The sequence below is a fragment of the Podarcis filfolensis genome (assembly GCF_964270895.1).
Source record: "Podarcis filfolensis genome assembly, chromosome: 8".
NCBI classification, from domain to species: Eukaryota; Metazoa; Chordata; class Lepidosauria; order Squamata; family Lacertidae; genus Podarcis; species Podarcis filfolensis.
The window spans coordinates 3,498,187-3,518,991 of NC_139611.1; the positions used below are offsets into that span (position 1 = coordinate 3,498,187).

The 20,805-nt window shown below is 43.5% G+C and overlaps 1 protein-coding gene across 1 annotated transcript in view; it reads right to left on the reverse strand.

Annotated features, from left to right (window-relative positions):
* Positions 1–20,805, reverse strand: part of SNRNP200 (small nuclear ribonucleoprotein U5 subunit 200) — a 51,772-nt gene that overhangs the window by 20,226 nt on the left and 10,741 nt on the right. The window contains exons 8-26 of the mRNA XM_083629160.1: positions 18,586–18,685; positions 17,718–17,854; positions 16,542–16,625; positions 16,156–16,329; positions 13,484–13,621; positions 13,174–13,329; positions 12,187–12,357; positions 11,781–11,974; positions 9,987–10,110; positions 8,187–8,336; positions 7,649–7,759; positions 6,754–6,885; positions 6,388–6,576; positions 4,480–4,677; positions 2,997–3,149; positions 2,408–2,488; positions 1,950–2,033; positions 1,134–1,240; positions 154–272 (exon numbers count right to left, since the gene is read on the reverse strand). Of these exons, the coding sequence (XP_083485286.1) occupies positions 154–272; positions 1,134–1,240; positions 1,950–2,033; positions 2,408–2,488; positions 2,997–3,149; positions 4,480–4,677; positions 6,388–6,576; positions 6,754–6,885; positions 7,649–7,759; positions 8,187–8,336; positions 9,987–10,110; positions 11,781–11,974; positions 12,187–12,357; positions 13,174–13,329; positions 13,484–13,621; positions 16,156–16,329; positions 16,542–16,625; positions 17,718–17,854; positions 18,586–18,685 (2,602 nt within the window). The remainder of the gene's footprint in view (positions 1–153; positions 273–1,133; positions 1,241–1,949; positions 2,034–2,407; positions 2,489–2,996; positions 3,150–4,479; positions 4,678–6,387; positions 6,577–6,753; positions 6,886–7,648; positions 7,760–8,186; positions 8,337–9,986; positions 10,111–11,780; positions 11,975–12,186; positions 12,358–13,173; positions 13,330–13,483; positions 13,622–16,155; positions 16,330–16,541; positions 16,626–17,717; positions 17,855–18,585; positions 18,686–20,805) is intronic.

Here is a 20,805-nt window from a genome sequence, read left to right on the forward strand (position 1 = left end):
GAGATCTGAGATGAACTGCACGCATTCAAGATTCTCAGCAGGTCATAATCAAGTTGGGCCATATTCTGTGGAAAAACTGAGAGACCCTTTAGCCAAGAAACACTGATCCCCTCCACTGTCCCCCCCACAAACAAACAACCTCTGCCCACTGACCTATTTCATTGTGATTCAAGTCATAGAGTCGTTCAAATGGGAAGTTTTTCTTCTCAATTTTCTTCACCACCTCTTCAGGCAGTTTCTTGAATTGACGAAGGGGGCACATGGATTGCCACCTGCATAAGCAAGAAGCACCATCAGGATGGTGCCAGCAATGGTGGTTAGTAAGTAATGGAAGAGAAATTTAGGCACCTCCTAAGTTCCTTGTGTTTTGCCCCGCGCTCTTCCTTCAAACTGAGGAAGAAAAGTGGGGAGCTTCCTCTTCAGCCTCAAAATGGGCCCTCTGTGTGGCCATCTGTGCATAACCCCACCCCAACCCACAGCCCCACAAGGCTTCTCATTTCCAGTGCCTTTGGCTTGCAAGCCTGCTCAGGAGACTAAGCCAATGCTCTTCACACCGCCATCACAAGAGACGGGTTGCCTGAGGGGGCTTGCTTCTTGCCCCCTGCCCTGGCACAAAAACAAACACCATGGTCTGTCCCACTTATGGGAAGTGATTCTGGAAACCAGTACGGATGCAATCACATAACTGGCTTTCTAGGGCAGGACATACTGCTAATTTTGAAATCCCAGAAACTCCAGTCTTCTGGTCCTTAGGGTGGCACAAGTCCTTTCCCCTCTACAGCTGCTTTCCCAACCAACACTTAAAAAAAAAAGGGTATACCACCCTACACTCAAAGGTCTCAGGGCGGTTACAGCATGAAATCACTTTTCATCCCTCCCTTTTGACTCCACCTATCTATGAAATCAAACCACTGCCCACCCACTGCCAACAGACTGCCCAGGATGAAGTAAGGAGCATGGCAAGGCAGCACTACTGGATCAGGCTGGTGAGGGGCTGCCAAGCTGCTGGGGTCCTCAGCCAGTGCCCAGCCTGGGTGAGTGCTGCTGCCAGGCCCAGCTGCATGGCAGGGCACTACTGATATAAAGTCTGCAATACATAAAGATTAAGAGCATGCTCTGGAGCCACTACATACATTCGTTTGTCAATCATCTTGCAGAGGTTCAAAGTCTTGTCAGTAAGCTGCGCCCAACCACGGTTGAGGACAATCTCAAAGATTGCACGCATGAGCCGCCCAGCAGACTGAAAGCAAGACAAAACAGATGTCAAATATTAAAGAAAGAAACCTCACAGGGAGGTTTTAACTGATTTTTTGATTAAAATATAAGCATGTATCCACATCCATCTAAAGATCCATTTTTGAAACTCCGCTTCCACCCTGCAGGTGATCAGGCCCATTAATATAAGTCAGGCGATGCATCTGACAAAATGGCTCACAAGAAACAAAGAAGACCTCCAGGTACCTACAAGACTCCTTACTGCAATGAATTTACAGGGCCACCCCTTTAGAAGGAAGCCATCTTACACCAAGTTAAGCCACTGGTCCATCTAGTCCAGCCTTTGCCAAACTTGTGCCCTCCAGATTCTTCGGACACGCTGGATATGGCTGTTCGAAATTGTAGTGCAAAAACTCTGGAGGGCACCGGGTTGGCAAAGGCTGGGCAAGCTCTACAATGCCTACTGCAGTGACTTTCCTCCTCTAGATTGAAGGGATGCAACCTGGGGCCTTCCGTATATAAAGTATGTGATCTACCACATGACAAGCTATACAGGCCACCAAAGATAGTAAGTAAAAGTTCCTCTTTATCCATGCACAACAGAAGGCTTGTGATAGCTAAACAACAAACTTATTGTGATGTGATCTTTCTCAAAGTGGTGGATTCATGAAAACCTTGTAAATGGAGGATACCGGAGCACAAAAGAGCCACTTCCAATCTGAATGGTTACTCACCTGAGTGACATACACCATGTCTGCCATGAGAGCAAAGCCCTCCAGCTTCAGCTGGGAGATAAAGGCCTGAAGGAGCACATTGATCTAAGGAGAAGACAATAAGGGACATTAACATCCTCCAAAGAAGGAATGAGGAACCTTTTTCAGGCCCACAGCCACATTCTCCTGGTGTTGGCCAGACCCACAAACAAGCACACACACAACATATTAAACGTATATATATGTAGCTAAGTTTCACCATAGATTTTCTTCATAGGCTTGCTTTTTTAAAATGAAGTTGGTTTAAAACAAAACAGCTCCCAAGAGGGCAGCCAGCCAGTTACTCCCTTGGGTAAAATGACTCCCTGAACAAGTAGAACTAGTCAGTGGACAAAAAATGGGGAATTCATACAACTCAGGAACTTGCAGAACCAACCTCACGCTGGATATAAGCTTGCCCTTGAAGTGACAGGGCTTACCTTAGCACTAGGCTCCTCAATGCTTTCTTTCACTGGGATTGGGACCCGCTCAAGTAGCTTCTGCAGTTCCAGTTTCTCTTCCTGCAGTTGTTTTAAAAATAGTAATTAGGAAAGAACAGAGTAGGCTAGGCCACTCTGCCTAGCCTACAACAGCACAATATCCTTTTGAAGATGAATGAAAAAAGTAGGCAACTCATCCACTTCTGAGGGCCACAGATCGACAACTGCAGCAAGTTTGCATGATTAATGGAGAAATATGTATGATCAGTTTCATTCTCGATGGGTTTTACACTATGCTAAGCACCAGTACTTTATTCAAATTTCATTCAGTTCCTTATCAGTTTAAATACAAACATAGAAATGACGGCAATTTGAAAAAATCAGAGCAAGTTGTGTTCTCTGGTTAGAGCGTTGCCGATCCAGTACCTTCATGTTTTAAAGTATTTATAGTCACAAGGACTAGGAATGTCTCCTCCACTCCACCAGTAAAAACAAGACCTTGCAGAAGAGGATACAAACTAAACACTAACAAAAATAACTACAAGGGCAGGAGGTGGGTATCCTGCCCAACAGATCTCTGGATTCATACCTCTCTCACGGTGATGTTCTTAAACTCAGAAGAAAGTGAGAAAACCCGGAAGAGTTCAATCTCACTCAAGGTGGGCTTGAGCAGTTGGTTGTAAGTCTGTATGGTCTCATTGGTGATATAGTAGTGGCTGGCAATGCGGCCCAGCTCCGTAACCTGGGGAGAGAGGGAGGAAAGCCACTTCTGGTTAACAAAATGGAGAGGAAAGAACAAACCAGGCTTAGGTTACTGAAACACATAAGTGGGGCAGCCCTCAATATTTTGAAACTTCAGTTCAAAATAGGATGGGGAGGTTGGTGCACTGGAATGAGCACGTTTTAAGAGATTTAAATTGTAACAGATGTTCACTGGCACCCAGACTGTTTTCCAAGCATAACTGAAGGTGCAAGTTTTAACCTTAAAAGCCCCACCAGGTCTTGAATTAGGTACAAAAGAGACTGTTTTTGAAGGCTGTTTTTGGGGTGCCTTTTGAAGTGAAAGGAGCAGCTGCTTCAAGAAACAAACTGGTTCAGACACAACACTATGCCAGCCACTCTGTGGTTTGAATAAAAGGGAGAAGCTTGAGCTACGTGCACCAACATGTGACTTGCACATAGACTACTTTGCTTAACCAGTTTGGCTTGGTGCTGCGTAAATACTGCTATATAAAATTGTTTTTTCCTCCACTCAAAATATACAAAAAATGGACAGTGGTGACAGAGATTTAAAGTATTTTTACATTGATTGGAATGACCACAGATGGAAAGGGGAGAAAGGATCTTTGCTACATCCCTGTCTTGTCATATATTACTACTTCAGTAAACAGAGGTTCAGTTTGGCTAACAGGCTTAACCTCATTTTTTTATTCATTTGGAATGTCTAGTGTGAAAATTTCTATGTAATGCATTCTGAAGCTTTAGAAACTGATAATTCTCATGTATAACAATGGAGAAATATACAATCCTTGGATCAAAGATGCATTTCTGCTCCTAGAGTATGCTGCCATCTTCATGAGGAGCATACATTGCTATTGTTTCCTGCAATTTTCTTAGTTTGTGCATCTCAAAAGTAGGAAAAAATAAGATAATGTGCTTAGATAGCACAGGATGCAACCATCTGCAACTCTTTAGTATTTAGCATACCATTTTTAGTATACTTACCATTTTGCTTGTACAAACTGAAGCCATATGTCATATAGCAAAATGTTACACACTAAATATACATGCATCATTTGGAATTTGTATTTGTGTTATTTTATTTGTATTTATCTGCTTATTCTTGGGAGCCACCTAGGAAGCCTTTTTGGCTGAAGGGCAGCATACAAATAGTAACACATTTTATTTTAAAGCAGCAAAATAAGTTTTGTGTGATAAGAATATAAGAATATAACGTGTGAAGATGCACAAAGAGGCTGGCAAAGCAGCTGCAAATAAGCATCCTGGGTGGCCAGACTCCTGATAAGACTAGCAGAAAGCACCTGCAAAGAGAGTTTGAACTCCACTCTCACCTGGAAGTTCCCTGTCTTCTTGTCGTACTTGACCAGGTTGTTCTTATCTAGCATCAGAGCTGCAGTGTGCACCAAATCCAGCCGGCGCTGGTCCAGCAGTGGGTCTCCTTTCAGGTCATCATGCGATATCCCGTATAGAGTTGGGGAACGTAGCATTCGTATGTAGAGATAAGTATAGCCAAGCCAGTTTACAGCATCCTGCAGCAGCCAAGAAACACAGTATCAGAGTCAGCAGTTTCCAGCCACCTCAAATCCTGGAAGGGAGAGGATGGGGCAGAGGCCACAGGGACATCACAGCATGCTTTAAAGGCCACCTCTGCTGGCCATCAGGCAAGGGCAGGCATAGGCAAACTCGGCCCTCCAGATGTTTTTGAGACTACAGTTCCCATCATCCCTGACCACTGGTCCTGTTAGCTAGGGATGGTGGGAGTTGTAGTCCCAAAACATTTGGAGGGCCAAGTTTGCCTATGCCTGGGCAAGGGCTTTTCCCACCTGCCTTGCCCCATCCTCCAGCCCTTTTAGCCCTGGAAGCTTTCAGAAGGAAGTTGCTGTCATGACCATTCTGTCTTCTGATGAACTGAGTGGAAGACTATGAGTCATGGGGTAGAGAGAGAGAGAGAGAGAGAGAGAGAGAGAGAGAGAGAGAGAGAGAATTCAACAGTGCTTAGTTTGTTTTTGGTTGTTAGTTTGTTAATACTGTTTTGTGGATTATGAGTGCTGTCGTGCTTTGTGAATTTTATTATATGACTTTTCTTGTGGTTGTGCTGTTTAACCTATATTTTAAATTGTTTTGTTAATAGCGTTTTATAGAAAGTGGTTGTTTTACTGATAATCTGTAATTGCTTTACTAATGATTTGTTTTTATATGATTTACGTTGTAATTTGTGATGTTCTAATATATTATTATTTACTGCGTGTAAGATGCTTTGTGACTTGTGTGAGTGAAAAGTGGCATAGAAATATAAGAAATGAAATGAAAATGCAACGGACAGGTCCTTCAAAAAATAGTGGAGAGGGGCACACCTTTGCAGATTCATTAACTAATGTCACGTCCACACCAGCCATTTAAAGCACATTTATACCACTTCAGCAGTCATGGCTTCCACCCCAAAGAATCCTGGGAACTGTAGTTTACCCCTCACAAAGCAAGAAACTACATTTCCCAGGATTCAGCCAGGGTGAGGGAGCCAAGAAGTTAAAAATGGTGTAAGAGTGCTTTAAACTGATGGTGTGGATGTGGCCTTAAGAGAAGAGGGGAAGACTGAGGATTTTATCAAATGGAGCACTAAGGTGTCACTGGTGAAATGTCTGGCAACAACAGAACATTGTTTTGCAAGAGAATGCATAAGCAGGTGGCTCTTTGTTGTGCCATCTGTTGCATAATGGGTTTCCACTGATGCAGCTGTTGCACTGGATTCCACAGCACAAGAACCCTTGCACTAGCTGAGAGAGAATACTGGATAAAGCCCTGAATTCTGAAATTGTCACAAACTAGGCTGAGAGGCTTCAGGGATGAACTTCTCCTCTCACACACAACCCACTAAATACCACGACTACTGCCCTGCATGATTCTAGGTGCCAGATTCACAGCTGAGTATCTAGCCTCCCAAAATGTGACTCTAGAACCATCTGCAGGACTGTTACTTTATACTTTGCGCACACACTCAAAATCCCTAATCAGGGTAATCCAAATTCTCTGTCAAGAAAAGCTGAAAATTGGCCTCCACTAATAAAGTGCCACCAAGATTCTTCAGTATGCTCAAGTCTGCACCCGACTGAGAGATGCTCAAGCCCTGATCATGTGTTGTGACTAAATGGTCTCCCTAACACAGCATCCCCCTTTATCTCTACGCTGAGACACTAAAAACAGAGCAGCCACAAGTCATGACTGGGGTCTCTCCTCCTCACCTTTGCATTCTGGACGTTGCCCAGCACGACCTCTGCATTCAGCATGTCTGGCAGCTTCGCCACCATTTGGCTCTCAATAGGAAGCTGCTGGTTCAGCAGTGAGAGGTAATACTGCAGCTCTCCATGAGAAGTGATCAGGATTCCCTCGCCCTTGGTGTCGTACTGAGGTCTCCCAGCACGACCCAGCATCTTTAAAAACACACACAAGTCAGAGAGGTAAGTTAGACCTCAAACAGAGTTTCTAACATTAATTAACAGCCAAGTGTCTTAAGAATATTTCTGCAACATCTAAAGAAACAGAGAGAGAAATAGTGTCCTTGATCCTAAAATCCACTGAAGTGTGTCCCTGTGTCTCATAGGAGTTACCTGCAAGATGTCCAGGGCACCCAGTTCAGTCCAGCGACCTTTCTCTGGGCTGTACACCTGTGTCCCCTTGATGATGACGGTGTGAGCAGGAAGATTCACACCCCAAGCCAAAGTTGCTGTGGATACCAAAACCTGTAAGGGGAAAATATCAGGGTGAAAGAATCTTCTGCTTAGTTTCAAAGGAACTCCCAACAATGCTGCAATGCACCGGGGGGGGGGGGCGTTAAAAGTGGCACCCAATTTTAATAGAGCTTCGCCAACACCCATCTTTGGAGACTGGGTGGTAAGAAGGAGAAGAGCAAGCAGGTTGCGCTGCATCAGTTTAAAGCAGAGAGAGGGGACCATGACAAGATTGTTTTGCTTCAGTGCTGTGCTGTGCTAGGAGAAAGAAAAGCTCTCCACGCTCACCCCTTTGTCTCCCAAGTCTGCTCTTCCAGTCCCTACCCTGGCTCTTTCTGCCCACATCCCAGTCCCTCAACCTATTTCTCCCCACAGAGTTCTTAACCTCTTTCCCCAACCCCTAGTTTCACTCTCCATTTGCCTTCCATCCCTGAATCTATTTCTTTCCCTTCCCAGTCTCTAGTCTTGCTCTCTCTCCACCATGACAACTTAAAGGTCACGTGTGCCTCTATGTCAAGCATGTTATGGTCTTTGGGTTCTGCCTACCCCAAGCTCCACCTGCTGTTTGTTGCCTTGCCCTCTTCCCTGTCTTTCACCTCACCGGGAAGCAGGGTTCCAACTTGAATAAAATATTGGGAGGAGAGTCAGGCATGCCCTGCCTTCCATAATCGATCATGTGGTGCCATGCATGGACACCATTTGAATGGCAATGCCCATCAACTTTGGAGGGGGTGACCCCTTCAAATATTTTGCTGGGGGAAATCTGCTGTCATACCTGGATGTGCTTGTCTGCAAACAGATCTTCCACCAATGTTCGGTCCACCCTGGTCATGCCAGCATGATGAATTGCAAAGCCATAGGGCAGCAAGTCTTTAAGCTCCAAATTCTGTGAGCAAAAGACAACAACATTGCCGTCAAAAACCCCCAATGATTCCTGATTTTCTGTAGCTGAGTGAAGGAAGAGATGCGAACTTGTTCTAGAGAAAGAAAAGAGATGCTAGCAAAGCACTAAAGATATTCTGGTGAAATCTTTCTCTGAATTCTATCCTAAGAGGAGCCTGGGCTGACCTTCCCCTAGGGGAAGGGACTCTTTTCCAAGACTTATGAAAAGAAAAGGTTTCACTTGGCCTTTGAAAGCAAACCACTTTATTTTCTGGTTCTGACACAGATTTTATCACTGCATTGTTTCTTGCCAATTATTTTTTGGTTTGGTTATTTTGGTATTAATTTATATGGGTTAATTTGTTAATCATTATAGAAATTAAATATGACAAAGTGGTAGATAAAGGTTGAATAAATAGAGAAATCAATACCTTGCATTGCTCAGCTTCTGTCCTCAGGACCTCGGTGGAGGCAGAGCCCTCTCGCAGGAAGAGACCCAGGGTGTCTTTCTCCAGACACATGTCCCTGATGGCTCGAGCAGTTTTCCCAGTCTCCTTCCTGGAGTGGACAAACACTAGCACCTGATTGGAGACAACAGAAACCAAAGTTATCAGTCCATGATAGCTATGCAATGAGAAAGCAAGCCATTGGGATCAAAAAGGACAGTATAATTACAAGCGGAAAAGTCCAAAAGGTGTTCTGCCTCATGTGATCAACATCATGTGAGGAAAAGGGAAGAACTGTATTTGCTGGCGCTGCATTCTCTTCTAGCCATATGGGTGAGGCCTGCAATGGAGAGCTTGCTCTGTGCAGGTAGGCTCCAGATGCGATTCAGACCCCTGTTCATTCAGATAAATGTTCTAAAATCATGCAAGGAGCCAACATGATTTTTGGTTTATAAGAATACACACATTCTGAATAAATGAAGAGCACCAGAGTCAATTAACAGTGGCAAAGAGGAAAGCAGCCCCTTTCCCACTCCACTGTGTGAGAGTAGACTGTATTGACATGTCTGAAAGCAGCAGCAGCAGCATCTGCTGGAAAGAGAGAACCCCAAAACACAGATGAACACTATGTGCACAATTCTGCCTGCTCTTTCCTAAATGTCTGTACAAAGAAAAGCTGGATTAGGGCTCAAGAGGAGAGCGGTTTAGAAGGGCTTACAGGCACTCAGCAGATATACCATGACATTGGCTTGCTAGGTGCTTCAAATAGACGGCAGCACACCCTCTTTTTGTTTACACTATAAAACATAGCTGTAGGACCAGGCAAAAAATGGGAGGGAGCACAGGTTTTTGTAAGCAGAAGATTCCAGGTCTTGTTCATTTAAAGCATTTTTACCGCACCCTTCAGCTGAAGAGGCTCCCAGTGTTGATTAAAAGTCACTAAAAAAAGCGAAGGCAGCTTCTGCTCTCAGGCTTGCAATCTAAAACCCAGATACCACCAGTTAAAAAGACCTCGGCACTGAGAATGACACCTGGAGAAAACACAGGAAGCTGCTACCTGTCGAGGTAAGTTATATTGGGTCAGAGTTGGCATGTTCAAAATGTACCCAATGTTAAAATTGCAACTCTTGTCCACTTAAGTTCACTGCAATTACAACCAAAAGACCCATAAAAATAAATAAAGTCAGTGTTCAACAGAATGAGGAACTCCAGCTGGGTTATAGAAGAAAAAGCATAGAGGCTATAATGCAGTTCCAAATCAGCAGCTACCCAGCAGCCAGGACGACATTCCCAACAATGCATGCCTCTTCCTGAGAAGATGCACTTCACCACATCCCTGAACCAAGAACAGATTAAGAAATTATATTTCAAAGTGGAGGAGGGGATAGAAAGCAATGGCCAAATAGGATGCCTGGAGGTAAAGAGGGGTGCACAGAGATGCCTCCACCCACTTGCAAGTTGTTCTTCCAGAATAATAGTAATAATAATTTAATATTTATATCCCGCCCATCTGGCTGGGTTTCCCCAGCCACTCTGGGCGGCTTCCAACAAAGTATTAAAATACAATAGTCCGTCAAACATTAAAAGCTTCCCTAAACAGGGCTGCCTTCAGATGTCTTCAAAAAGTCTGGTAGTTTTTTTTCCTTTTGACACCTGGTGGGAGGGCGTTCCATAGGGCAGGTGCCACTACCGAGAATGCCCTCTGCCTGGTTCCCTGCATCTTTGAGATGCAATCTCTCTCCCCGCACCCACTGCCCCAATTTACCCAGAGATGAAAGAACCTACCTGGTTCTTCCCAGCATGCTCCATGATTTTCTCATACACAATCTCATTCATGATCTGGAAGCGCTTGATTGCTTTCTTCTCAGTGATTCCCACATAGGTCTGTTCCAGGGGCACTGGGCGGAAACTGCAAAAAGTGTCAGGCATCAAGTAAGTGACAAGCAGAAAGGTAAGATCTACAGAAGGCAATTACTTCCTCAGAAATCTAAAGTGAAGGAGCAAAGGCATATTTATCTACCCTACAAAATACACTGCATATTCCCTTCTTGTTTGACATTTAAAAAACAACTCCATAGCCACAGACAGGCCATTTACCTAGAGAGCAAATTTATATAGGCAAACATAGTGCACACAGAACTTTGTGCAGAAACCCTTGGTTTATTGTGGCAGGGACTGTAGTGATACATCGCCCAGGACCAGTATGACGGCCAGAGCATGATGGCGGCTTCACCCCACAGTATATCGCGAGAGAAACCACTGCAGCTCCTGAGTCCCACTTCTTTAAACTGTTCTGCTGAGGGGCACATGGCTGCACACACCTCAGCAAAGCTGTTTAAATAAGCCCCACCCCACCAGCTCACGCCCATCCTGCCCCCCGTGCGAAGCCAGCATTTGAGGGGTGCCTTAGCACCTTCACCGCAGCTAGCTGCTGCTGTGTGCTGGGGGCTGAGGCACTTCCAGGCTGAATATGATAATAGGTTGGACAACTTAGAGAAATATATTAAAACAAGAGGGAGGAGAGTTTAAATTAAACAAATTAAGGTTTTATCAGAAAGTTAACAACATGGATACAATATAATCATTTAAATGAAATATTTAAGAAAAACAGAATACAAGGGTTTGGGAAACAAATATAACTACTAGAGAGAGATCTGTTGGAATGCAATGTTAAAGTGCTGTCTAAAATGTGTAAGGTATTATTGGGATGGGAGACAAAGGATGAGCAAGTAAAATCTTCAATGATACATTGGGAGATAAATACTGGTTATAATATAGATATGGAAACAAGGGAACGATTGTAGAACACGGATATAAAATTTACAGCATGCTATGGTTTAAGAGAAAACTACATGAAAATGTTATAAAGATGGTATCGAACGTCGAGTAAATCAGCAAAAATGTATAAATCAAAATTGATTAAGTGTTGGAAATGCAAAGAGAAAAAAAGGTATTTTTTATCATATGTGATGGTCCTATAGAAAGGTTGGTTAAAGCTTAATGGGAAATGATAAATAATGAGTTGAAAAAGATGTTTAAAATAACATTCGTAAAAAAACCAACGCTTTCCTTTTGGGAATTATAGAGGTAGAACTACCTAAACAGTATAGAAATGTATTCATGTCTGTGACTACAGTGGCAAGAACATTATTTGCCCAAAAATAGAAAGAAGTTGTCCTGATGAAAGAAGAATGGATACAAAAACTTATGGACTATGCAGAAATAGTGAAATTTACTGGAAAAATGAGAAATCAAGATAACAAACTTTTTATAAAAGAATGGAAATGGTTTATTTTATATTTACAAACAAACTGTAAACGGATAAGGACATTGGAAGGATTATTGTAATAACCTGCAGTTTCATAAGAGTATATATTTAAAGTAGATGAATAAAAGAGTAAGTTAAGTTAATTTAGAATATGCAGGAAATAATAAAAATAAATTTAAGGAACCGCAGAAAGAGGAGGAATGAAGTCGAGTTTTGAAATGTGAGAATGATTGTAAAACTATTGAAATGCATATAACTGAAAGTCATAAAAAATAAAAAAGAAGACTCTCCACAGCACACACACACCATACCTGTTGTCAAAGTAGAACAAGCCTTTGGTAGGCTCCACCCTCAAGAATGTAGCCACATCCTCGTAGTTTGGGAGGGTGGCACTCAGCCCAATAAGCCGCACATCTTCTTGAGTCATCTCAATGTTGCGAATGGCTCTGGCCACCAAGGCTTCCAGAACAGGGCCCCGGTCATCATGCAGGAGGTGGATCTCATCCTGTAGAACGCAGGAAGCATTACCCTCCTTGCTCAGGGGGGTACCACACCATTTACACATCCCCAATAGAGCCCAGAAACCATTGCATTTGGCTGGTTGCAATTGAGTGTCTCAAATGTTCTCCCACCCAGCAAATATCCCCAGCATTGCCATGTGTAGCAGAAGCACAGACCCTCATCACAGCTCAACGAGAAGCTTCCAAGGCAACTCACCAAAATAATGAGGCGCACCAGCTGGGTATATGTACGCTCCCCTCCTTTGCGGGTGATGATGTCCCACTTCTCTGGAGTGCAGACAATTATCTGAGTGGCGTTTATTTCTTCCTTGCACAACTGGTGGTCCCCAGTCAGCTCAGCCACAGTGATGCCATAAGTGGCCAAGCGCTAGAAGGAAAATTGCAACACAGCTATAAATAACAGGTGTGCATTCATAGTGTGCTTTCAAGTATTTCACACACGTTACTGTTTAAACCCTAACAGCAAGTCAGTACTACCTCTAAATTACAACAGTGTGTGGTTGAGAGTGTGGGGCACACCTGAAAACCGCCTTCCGCAACCTAGAGCCCTCCAGGTGCTTTGGACTACAACTCCCAGCGACCCTAGGCAGCATGAACAACAAGGCCCAAAGCAAAGATCCAAAGAGCCCCCAATTCAGACTCTTAGACGCTATTCTCATTAGGTATCGACTCTTCCCCCTAGCATCCATAAGAGAGAGAAGCAAGACAAACAAAGCTCTTTCCATTGGCTGCCTGGACACTACTGCTAATAGGCCCAGCCCTTTTGAACAGATGGTTTAAAAAAAGCTGGAATGGCCACAAACAAAGTAACCTTGCTTGTTTTCCTGTTCCCTCCACTACTTTTTCCTATTGTGCTGCATCTATTACACTGCAAGTTGTTTTGGCAAACACTTTTCTGTTTAATTCATTGCACAGTGCTTGTTTTTACTGATCCTTTTTGTTTTAATCTTTCTATTTTTAAAATACTTTGGTTGCTTTTATTTTATAAGTTGCCTAGATCCTTTTATTCTTGGGCTGCCATATAAATTTAAATGATAGCAGCAATAATGTATTTTATACACCTAATAAGCACAAGTGGAAAAGCTCCTCAGAACACTGGACATCACTCTCCAAGTTCAGGTCCTCCTCCATCCACTCCCACCTGGTGAAGGTCTTAGACAAGCCAATTGCTGTTTCCTCTTACCTTCCCAAAGCTGCCCACCATTTCCTGGACTAAAGACCTCATTGGTGCGATGTAGATGATTTTGAAGTCATCCACGTTGATTGTTCCATCAAGGTTGATGTGTTTCCCAATCTCACGCAGCATACACATCAAAGCCACATTTGTCTTCCCAGCACCCTGGAATGAAGAGAGTGTCAAAGAAAACTTTCACTCTCCCATCCCTCCCCTCAAACAGGAGACCAGAAAGACATTTCCCCTAGTAAAAATCAAGGAACAGTGCAGAGGCTCAGAAAGATCAATCATATTTGACATCATAAGACGGAACACTCACTGTGGGTGCACAGAGTAGCAAATTTGTATCTGTCTCAAGTGCAGCACGGTACAGTTTGCTCTGAATCCGGTTCAGTGTTTTGAATCCCTCAAATCCAGCCTGTGCATATTTGGGGAGCTTGTCCACAGGAAGTAATTGCTGAGAATAAGAAAAGAATTAATGGTTTTGTCCAGCAAGTCAGTAACAAACTCATGAGACAGAATCCTTATAGGCAGAACAGAAGCAGTTCAAATCCACAATTCACTCTGAAGTCAAGTTAGAGGAAAGAGCCTATGCTGCACATTGGACCATAAAAGCAGTGAAGCAATTAAGCAGACTAAAGTTGTAAAGAGGGTGACAAATCTTAGATGGGCAGCAAATGCCAAAGCAATTCTTCCAAGATGACGCTGGTGACTGGAAGGACATAGAGCCTTGCCCAAATTCCTAACGCATCACTTGCTCAACAAAGACCTCAGCAGCAGTTAGCTGCTACAATGTCTCCTTCATCATCATCATTATCATCATCATTTTATTATTTCTACCATGCTCATCTGGCTGGATTTCTCAAGCCACTCTGGGCAGCCTACAGAATATATAAAAACATAATAAAAACAAAGCATTAAAAACCTCCCGATACAGGGGGCCACTAGGTGGCGCATCGGAAGATGGCTGACAATAACATCTCTCCGACCCACACGAGGTAATTTGGAGGCTATGATGGGGGTAATTAGCCTCCTTAACCCCCCCCCCCAGGATTGTGGGGGGGACGGCCCTTGCCTGCTGTGCCCTATACCACCCCCGAATTTGTGGGGGTGGGGGCACTAGGCACAAAGCCCTCCTGTGGGATTCCGGCACTCCTGGACGCCGTCCCTGATTCGCGCCGCTAGTTGCAAGCATCTTCAAAAGAAACAATTTGGACGAGATAAATTGCACATGCTTCAAGGAAAAAGGGGAGTAAAGACTGCTGACAGAAGAGATCTCTAATAACAAGACAAGAATAAAATATGAGAAGATACGTCAAGATACGGTATGACTATGGGGGGAGGGGGGAAAAACCTGCCTTCCTTTTTCTTATGTGATTTAACAAGAATCCCCTCCCCTAATGAGTCAGAAACTAAGGACTTAAGCTGTGGATTTAAGGCTGTGTGGAGATAAACTTTCGAACCAAAGCAATGTTTCAAGATGAAGCTGGAAAGCTAAGAGTTTTGGAATGACGCAGTTAAAAATGCCGTCGCCATTTTGGGAGGCATTGTTGGAGCTCTTGGGTCTGGGAGGAGAAAGAGAGAAATAGAGTTGTTTACATATCGTGGATCAACTTCTCGGTGGGACTTAAGAGCGACAAATGCCAAATTTATGATGGAAAGAGCGATGTTATCTACGAAGGAGATATATGGAAACCATCTGGACTTAGTGGAGGAACGGGAAATCCACACAGGATTATTATTTTGCTTATCGGCTTAAGGAGACTAACAGAAGAGATCGTAAAGGAAAAATAGAAATTATATGAACAAGATATGATGTGGAAACACCAAGATAAGACTGGATAGAATTATGAATTTTGTTTGGACTGATTGGGACTGATTTGGACATTAACGCAGTAATAAGATGATCTGAATCCCCCTTTGGATCTTGAAGTATGGGTTCCCCCAACAAAATTTAAAAATTTGGCTTTGTAATTTGGAATTTATGTGATGTGATTTAATTTGATGTGATTGGCCAGTTAATAAAAATTATTTAAAAAATAAAAATAAAAACCTCCCGATACAGGGTTGCCTTCAGGGGTATTCTAAAAGTTGTGTAATTTTTGATCTCCTTGACATCTGAAGGGAGGGCGTTCCACAGGGAAGGTGCCTGGTTCCCTGTAACTTCGCTTCTCCCAGTGAGGGAACCAGCAGAAGACCCTCTTGATGGATTTCTCAGGTTCCCAAGGTTTTCTTTTTTGAGAGCAAAGCTCCAATCACACAGCTCTCTCAATGGTGCCACCTAACCTCCCTAACTGGGTCACCTCAACAGTTTAGACTGCTGTTATAGACTTTATTTGTCCAGGATTTTTAAACTGAAGCTTTTCCTGGGGTAATACTGCTGCTATTGCTTGGTTCTGTTTAGAGTCTCAGGCTATTGTCTAGACTGGTATCTCAATCTCTGCTTTTTTTCTCTATGGTCTCTCTAATGAGCAACAGAAAAAAAGCAGAGGCTGAGTTCATACAAGGACCCTCTGTGCAAGCACCAGGACACTAGACAATACAGTGGTACCTCGGGTTAAGTACTTAATTCGTTCTGGAGGTCTTTTCTTAACCTCAAACTGTTCTTAACCTGAAGCACCACTTTAGCTAATGGCGCCTCCTGCTGCCGCCGCGCTGCCGGAACCCGATTTCTGTTCTTATCCTGAAGCAAAGTTCTTAACCTGAAGCACTATTTCTGGGTTAGCGGAGTGTGTAACCTGAAGCGTATGTAACCTGAAGCATATGTAACCTGAGGTACCACTGTAGAGCAGTAGTTAGCGTATACATACAACCTGCTACCAGCCTGAGAGATCAAGAAACAGTAGGATGTGCAAAGAAGGCTTCATGATTGCTGAAGGCATCCAGCAAGGCTGCTAGTTTGTGAATGAGTGTGTTTGGTGTAGGCAAGACCACAAGCCCCTGCCACAAGTGCTGTCTATATAGAGGGGAAATAAAAAACACATCATCAACCTCTTCTGAACCAAAGGGCTTTGGCTTCAGCGCAGGAACATGAACTTCCTCGTAGCCTTTGCGTTGTCTGCGGAAAGAGCCATCCGGCAGCTGGCATCGCTTGTTGGCCATGAAGTGACTGCCTTGGGCAAACACAAGGTCCTCCAAGTCTAAAACTTGCCGAGGGGCCAATGCCTGAAATGGACAAAATGGAAATGTCCATCAAAAATAGTTCATTAAATTAAGATGTGATAGCACAGAAACCTGTAAAAACCCCACCCCACCAATCTTTCATTCATAAACAAGCAGGGGAGTTAAGATGAGGAATGATTTCCCCCCAGTTTGTGTAGCACCTCACATGTACCTCAGACCCCCCCACCTAAGAATATTTGGTGAAGCAAGAGTACCTCTCCTCCTTGATCCAGATCCATGGTTTCCATGTCAGTGTCCATGCGGGACTGGCGGACACGTTCCCTGCGAGAGCGTTCTTCCTGAAGGGGGAGGACATGAACTCCACGTTAGGGTGAGTTTTTGTTCCAAAGATCCATACCAGGCTGCTCAACAATGGTGAGCTCCTATATACACTAAGCACTTTCTCCTCTCCTGACATCTTGTAGTAAATTGTGTAGCCGATTTGAACTTTGCCCTACAAAAGCTTGTAATTCTAATCCTTCTTCCTTTCCACTGTGTGTATGTCATTCGCTATGAGGCGCAATAATAAATACTTTTTCTAAGACATAAAACCCACTGAACCAAAGTTAACATATATAGTAGGATTGTGCTGTTACAGACTCACAATATAGAGTAGTGGTTCCCAAATATTTTCAGACCATTGCCCCCCTGGTTCCATAAACTCTTCCCCTGTGCCCCCAACCCTACACTATAAAAAAGCTTTCAGAATAGCAGTTTGCATGACCCACTAAGGAAGATAATAACACAATAAAATTCAAACCAGCAACAATTAATCACATTTGTTCAAAATCCAATTAAAACTATTTAGTTTAATTGATTCAACAAAACTGATGAACTTGTTCCACTGATGTCAGTTTTTCAAAGCCTGATAGTAATTTACCACTCCAGTGCAACAACACCCGCCCCGCCCCCCACTGTCACCTTGCTTCTTAGTGCCTCTCTAGGTAATCCCCCCCCCCCCGGGGGAGTAATGCCCACTTTGAGAACCACTGATATAGAGAGAAAGTGAAGAGGAAGAGATGCCTGTTTAACAATATTTTTAAGCGCTTAAAATCTCCAGCTTCAGCAACACTATTCTGAAACAGTGTGACACAGCAGGAATATCTGATACGATCCGCTCACCAGCACACTGAGTAAAATCATGGGAAGGGAGGCTACAGTTGAAACTGCTGCTTGGTCTTATAGTGTACTAAGGGCCTGAGCAAGTCGATCAGCCAAGACTCACTCTCTCTCATAGTCTGAACTGCCTCACAGAGCAATCATTGGAGTGAAATGGAACAAGGATGTATTGCAACCCACACTGATGCCTTCAGGGCAAATATATAAGCAAGCCACCACAATTAAATCATTTTTACTCCAGATTCCTTCCCACCTCCATCCCCAATTCTTACCCGGATCAGATCTTCCTTCTCCGTCTCATGCAGCTGATACAGGAACTTTGACAACTCAGGGTCAGATTCCATCTTCCCCATAATCCTCTCCTTCTCAGCTTCACTCTGAGCACTAGCCAAGAGGGTACAGTACAAGACTGGGGGAGAAAACAAATAATTGTAGTATCTTATTCTACTCCTGCAAACTCCAGACAAAACACACAACTGAATCCCCCTTAAGGGCAAACAAAGGAAACGAGTGGTGACCAACTGTACTTTTTTGTCTGTGCTTCCCAGGGGCAAATGATCTGGTGCAGAATTTGTATTTCTAGGGATCTGTATTATCTTTCTTCTAATAGGTATTTAGTGCTCAGTTTAATTTTTAAATGTCAGCTACCTGTAGAAGTACAAAATAGGGCAGCATCTTTTAATTCTGCACTGCTGTCTCTTCTCTCCCATGTTTTTTATTAATAGTCCTCAACTCACACAACTAACCACATTTTAACACTATCTATGCCCTGCAACAGTCCTGATCTGGATTGGTGGACACACAGCTGCTATTTAATACACAAGTCGAATGGACTTCCGGAATGGATTCCATTCAACTTCCAACGTACCACTGTACTTCATATCATTCCAAGTTAGGCCATTCTTATCTAAATATCTTAGTGCAAATGTGATAAGACACCACCTCTCTCTCTCAAGTCTTTTGGCATGTGCAGAGGGCTGGTAGGGAGTGTTATTTCACTTGCACTGCTTTTTATAGAAGGTAAGAAACTGCTAGGTAATAAATTTCTCCATACAACTCCAAGTTCTCTGTGCACGCCAAGATTTCAGACAACCCAATATTTTGAGATCTCTACATAATAACAATATAGCAAGCACTCACTCATCATTCTGTGTTGCCTCAACACTTTGATGAAGTCAAATGTATTAAAACCCAGAAGCAAGACAAGCTGGTTTTCACATTCTCTGTCATCGCTGGCAGTCTGGGGAGACATGAAAGGGGAGCAGTGGAAATAGGTCATGTGACAAAGGAAATTGCTCAATTGCTTCTCTTTTCCCCTAAGAAAGGCGTCATGCATCTCCCACCAGTTATTCAAATCCCCAGGAATGGCTGACAGGAAGATGCCGGGAAAGTAGAAAAATCCAGTTTACACTTGAAATGGCCCATCTCCCTTTACACCAGGGGAGGTTTGTCCCCTTCCCAAGCCTCTGGCAAAAGTATTCCCTGCTCACCTATGAAACATGACATTGGCTGTCATTGGTCAGATGGAGGTATGTACCACTCACTCCAATGTGGGGTGAGAGAAACATCAAAAGCTGACCTGTTCTATGCAGCTTTGTCCCCTCCCTCTATCAAGTAGTCCACAAATGTGTTGTCCACAACGCAGTGGCAGCTGACCATTCCCACTGCTTACTCATAAGTAGACTAGAAATACTGTGTTTTTAGTGAATAGGTTAGAAGCAACCAGGTTTTGAGCCCCAAGCTCTCTTGTTTTCAGAATTCTCTTTCACCATCTATCTGCCTTACTTGCAATTTTTAAGTTTCATAATTTGATGAGTGGGAACTGTGTGCATTTGCTAGTCTTGGAATTCTGAAATCCCCACATGTTTAGGCCGTTTGACACTACTGGCTGTCTAAGATATGGGTTATTAAAGACCAGCACACTGCTTTTACTTGGGGAAGACTGGGAGAATGGACTACCTTCCTGTGTAAACTACAAGGGGTCCGAGAGAGAAACAAGCATGCTGCTTTGATCTCCAGGGTAGGCTACATAGCTGGAAGCCAGCCCTATATTGCCCAACAAGTCATCAGAACTTTGGCCTGAGAGGGTGGCAGGGAGTGCTGACTTGAAGTCCCTTTAAAAGAAATTGCTGAGGAGCATCCCAGGTCAATCTCTGCTAAGAATGTACGGTCTGACAAATTCCTCCATTGCCTCGCTGACAATTTCATTTTCCAGAAGGGGGAAGAACCAACAAGGGGATCATCTATCTTGGACCTGGTTCCCACCAATAGGGAGGAACTGATCAATGAAATGGAAGTACTCGGAAACTGGGAAGGAAATGATCATGTTCTCCTGGGTTTCAGGATACAGAGGCAGGGGGAAACTGAGTGTAGTCAGAGAGACACTCTGGACTTTAAAAAGGTAAATTTCAAAAAGCTCAAGGAGCTACTTATGGTTAAAAATACTCAAAGAGAAGGGAGTCGAAGAAGGAGGGGAGTTTCTAAAAAGAGAAATATTGAAGGCCCAAATGCAGACAATACCAACAAGAAATAGGATGTATAAACTTACAGATGAGCTGAGAGTTAAGAAGGGCATGTATAAGAAATGGAAGAAAGAGGAAATCACAAAGGAGGAGTATACTCGAGTAGCCAACAGTTGCGGGGGAAAAGTAAGGCTGGCTAAAGCTCAGTATGAGTTCAGGCCTGCAATATAGGTTAAGAATAATAATAAAAAAGTTTCTTTGGCTACGTCCGAAGTAAGAGGTAGAACAAACAAGTGGTAGGTCCTTTGCGTGAAGAAGACGAAGAAATGCCACTGGGTGACAGAGAGAAGGTGGAATTACTCAGCACCTACTTTGCCTCTGTTTTCACCCAAAAGGAAACCATGCCCAGCCTAGTGATAACAGAATAAATGATGTGAGGAGGGAGCTGCAGCCCAAGATAGGAAAAGAGGTAGGAAGGGAATACCTAGCTACTTTAAATGACTTCAAATCTCCAGGGCCTGATGAGCTGCATCCAAGGGTAATAAAGGAGCATGCAAATGTAATTTCAGAAACTTTGTCTATGATCTTGGAGAATTCTTGGGGCGGGCAAACGTTGTCCCCATGTTCAAAAAGGGGGGAAAGAAAGACCCAGGAAACTACCAACCTGTGAGCTTGATATTGATACCAGGGAAGGTCCTAGAATATATACCACACTTTTGCAATCCTCCCCCCAAAAAGGTCAACAACTCTGGGCAATCCTCACCCAAAAAAGCTTCCCGCATTTTCTTAAATCCCAAAAAATAAGGGGCGTCTTATACACTTTTCAGTCTTATATACTGAAAAATACGGTAATTCAACAGTCGGTCTGTGAGCACTTAGAAAAGGATGCTGTGATTAT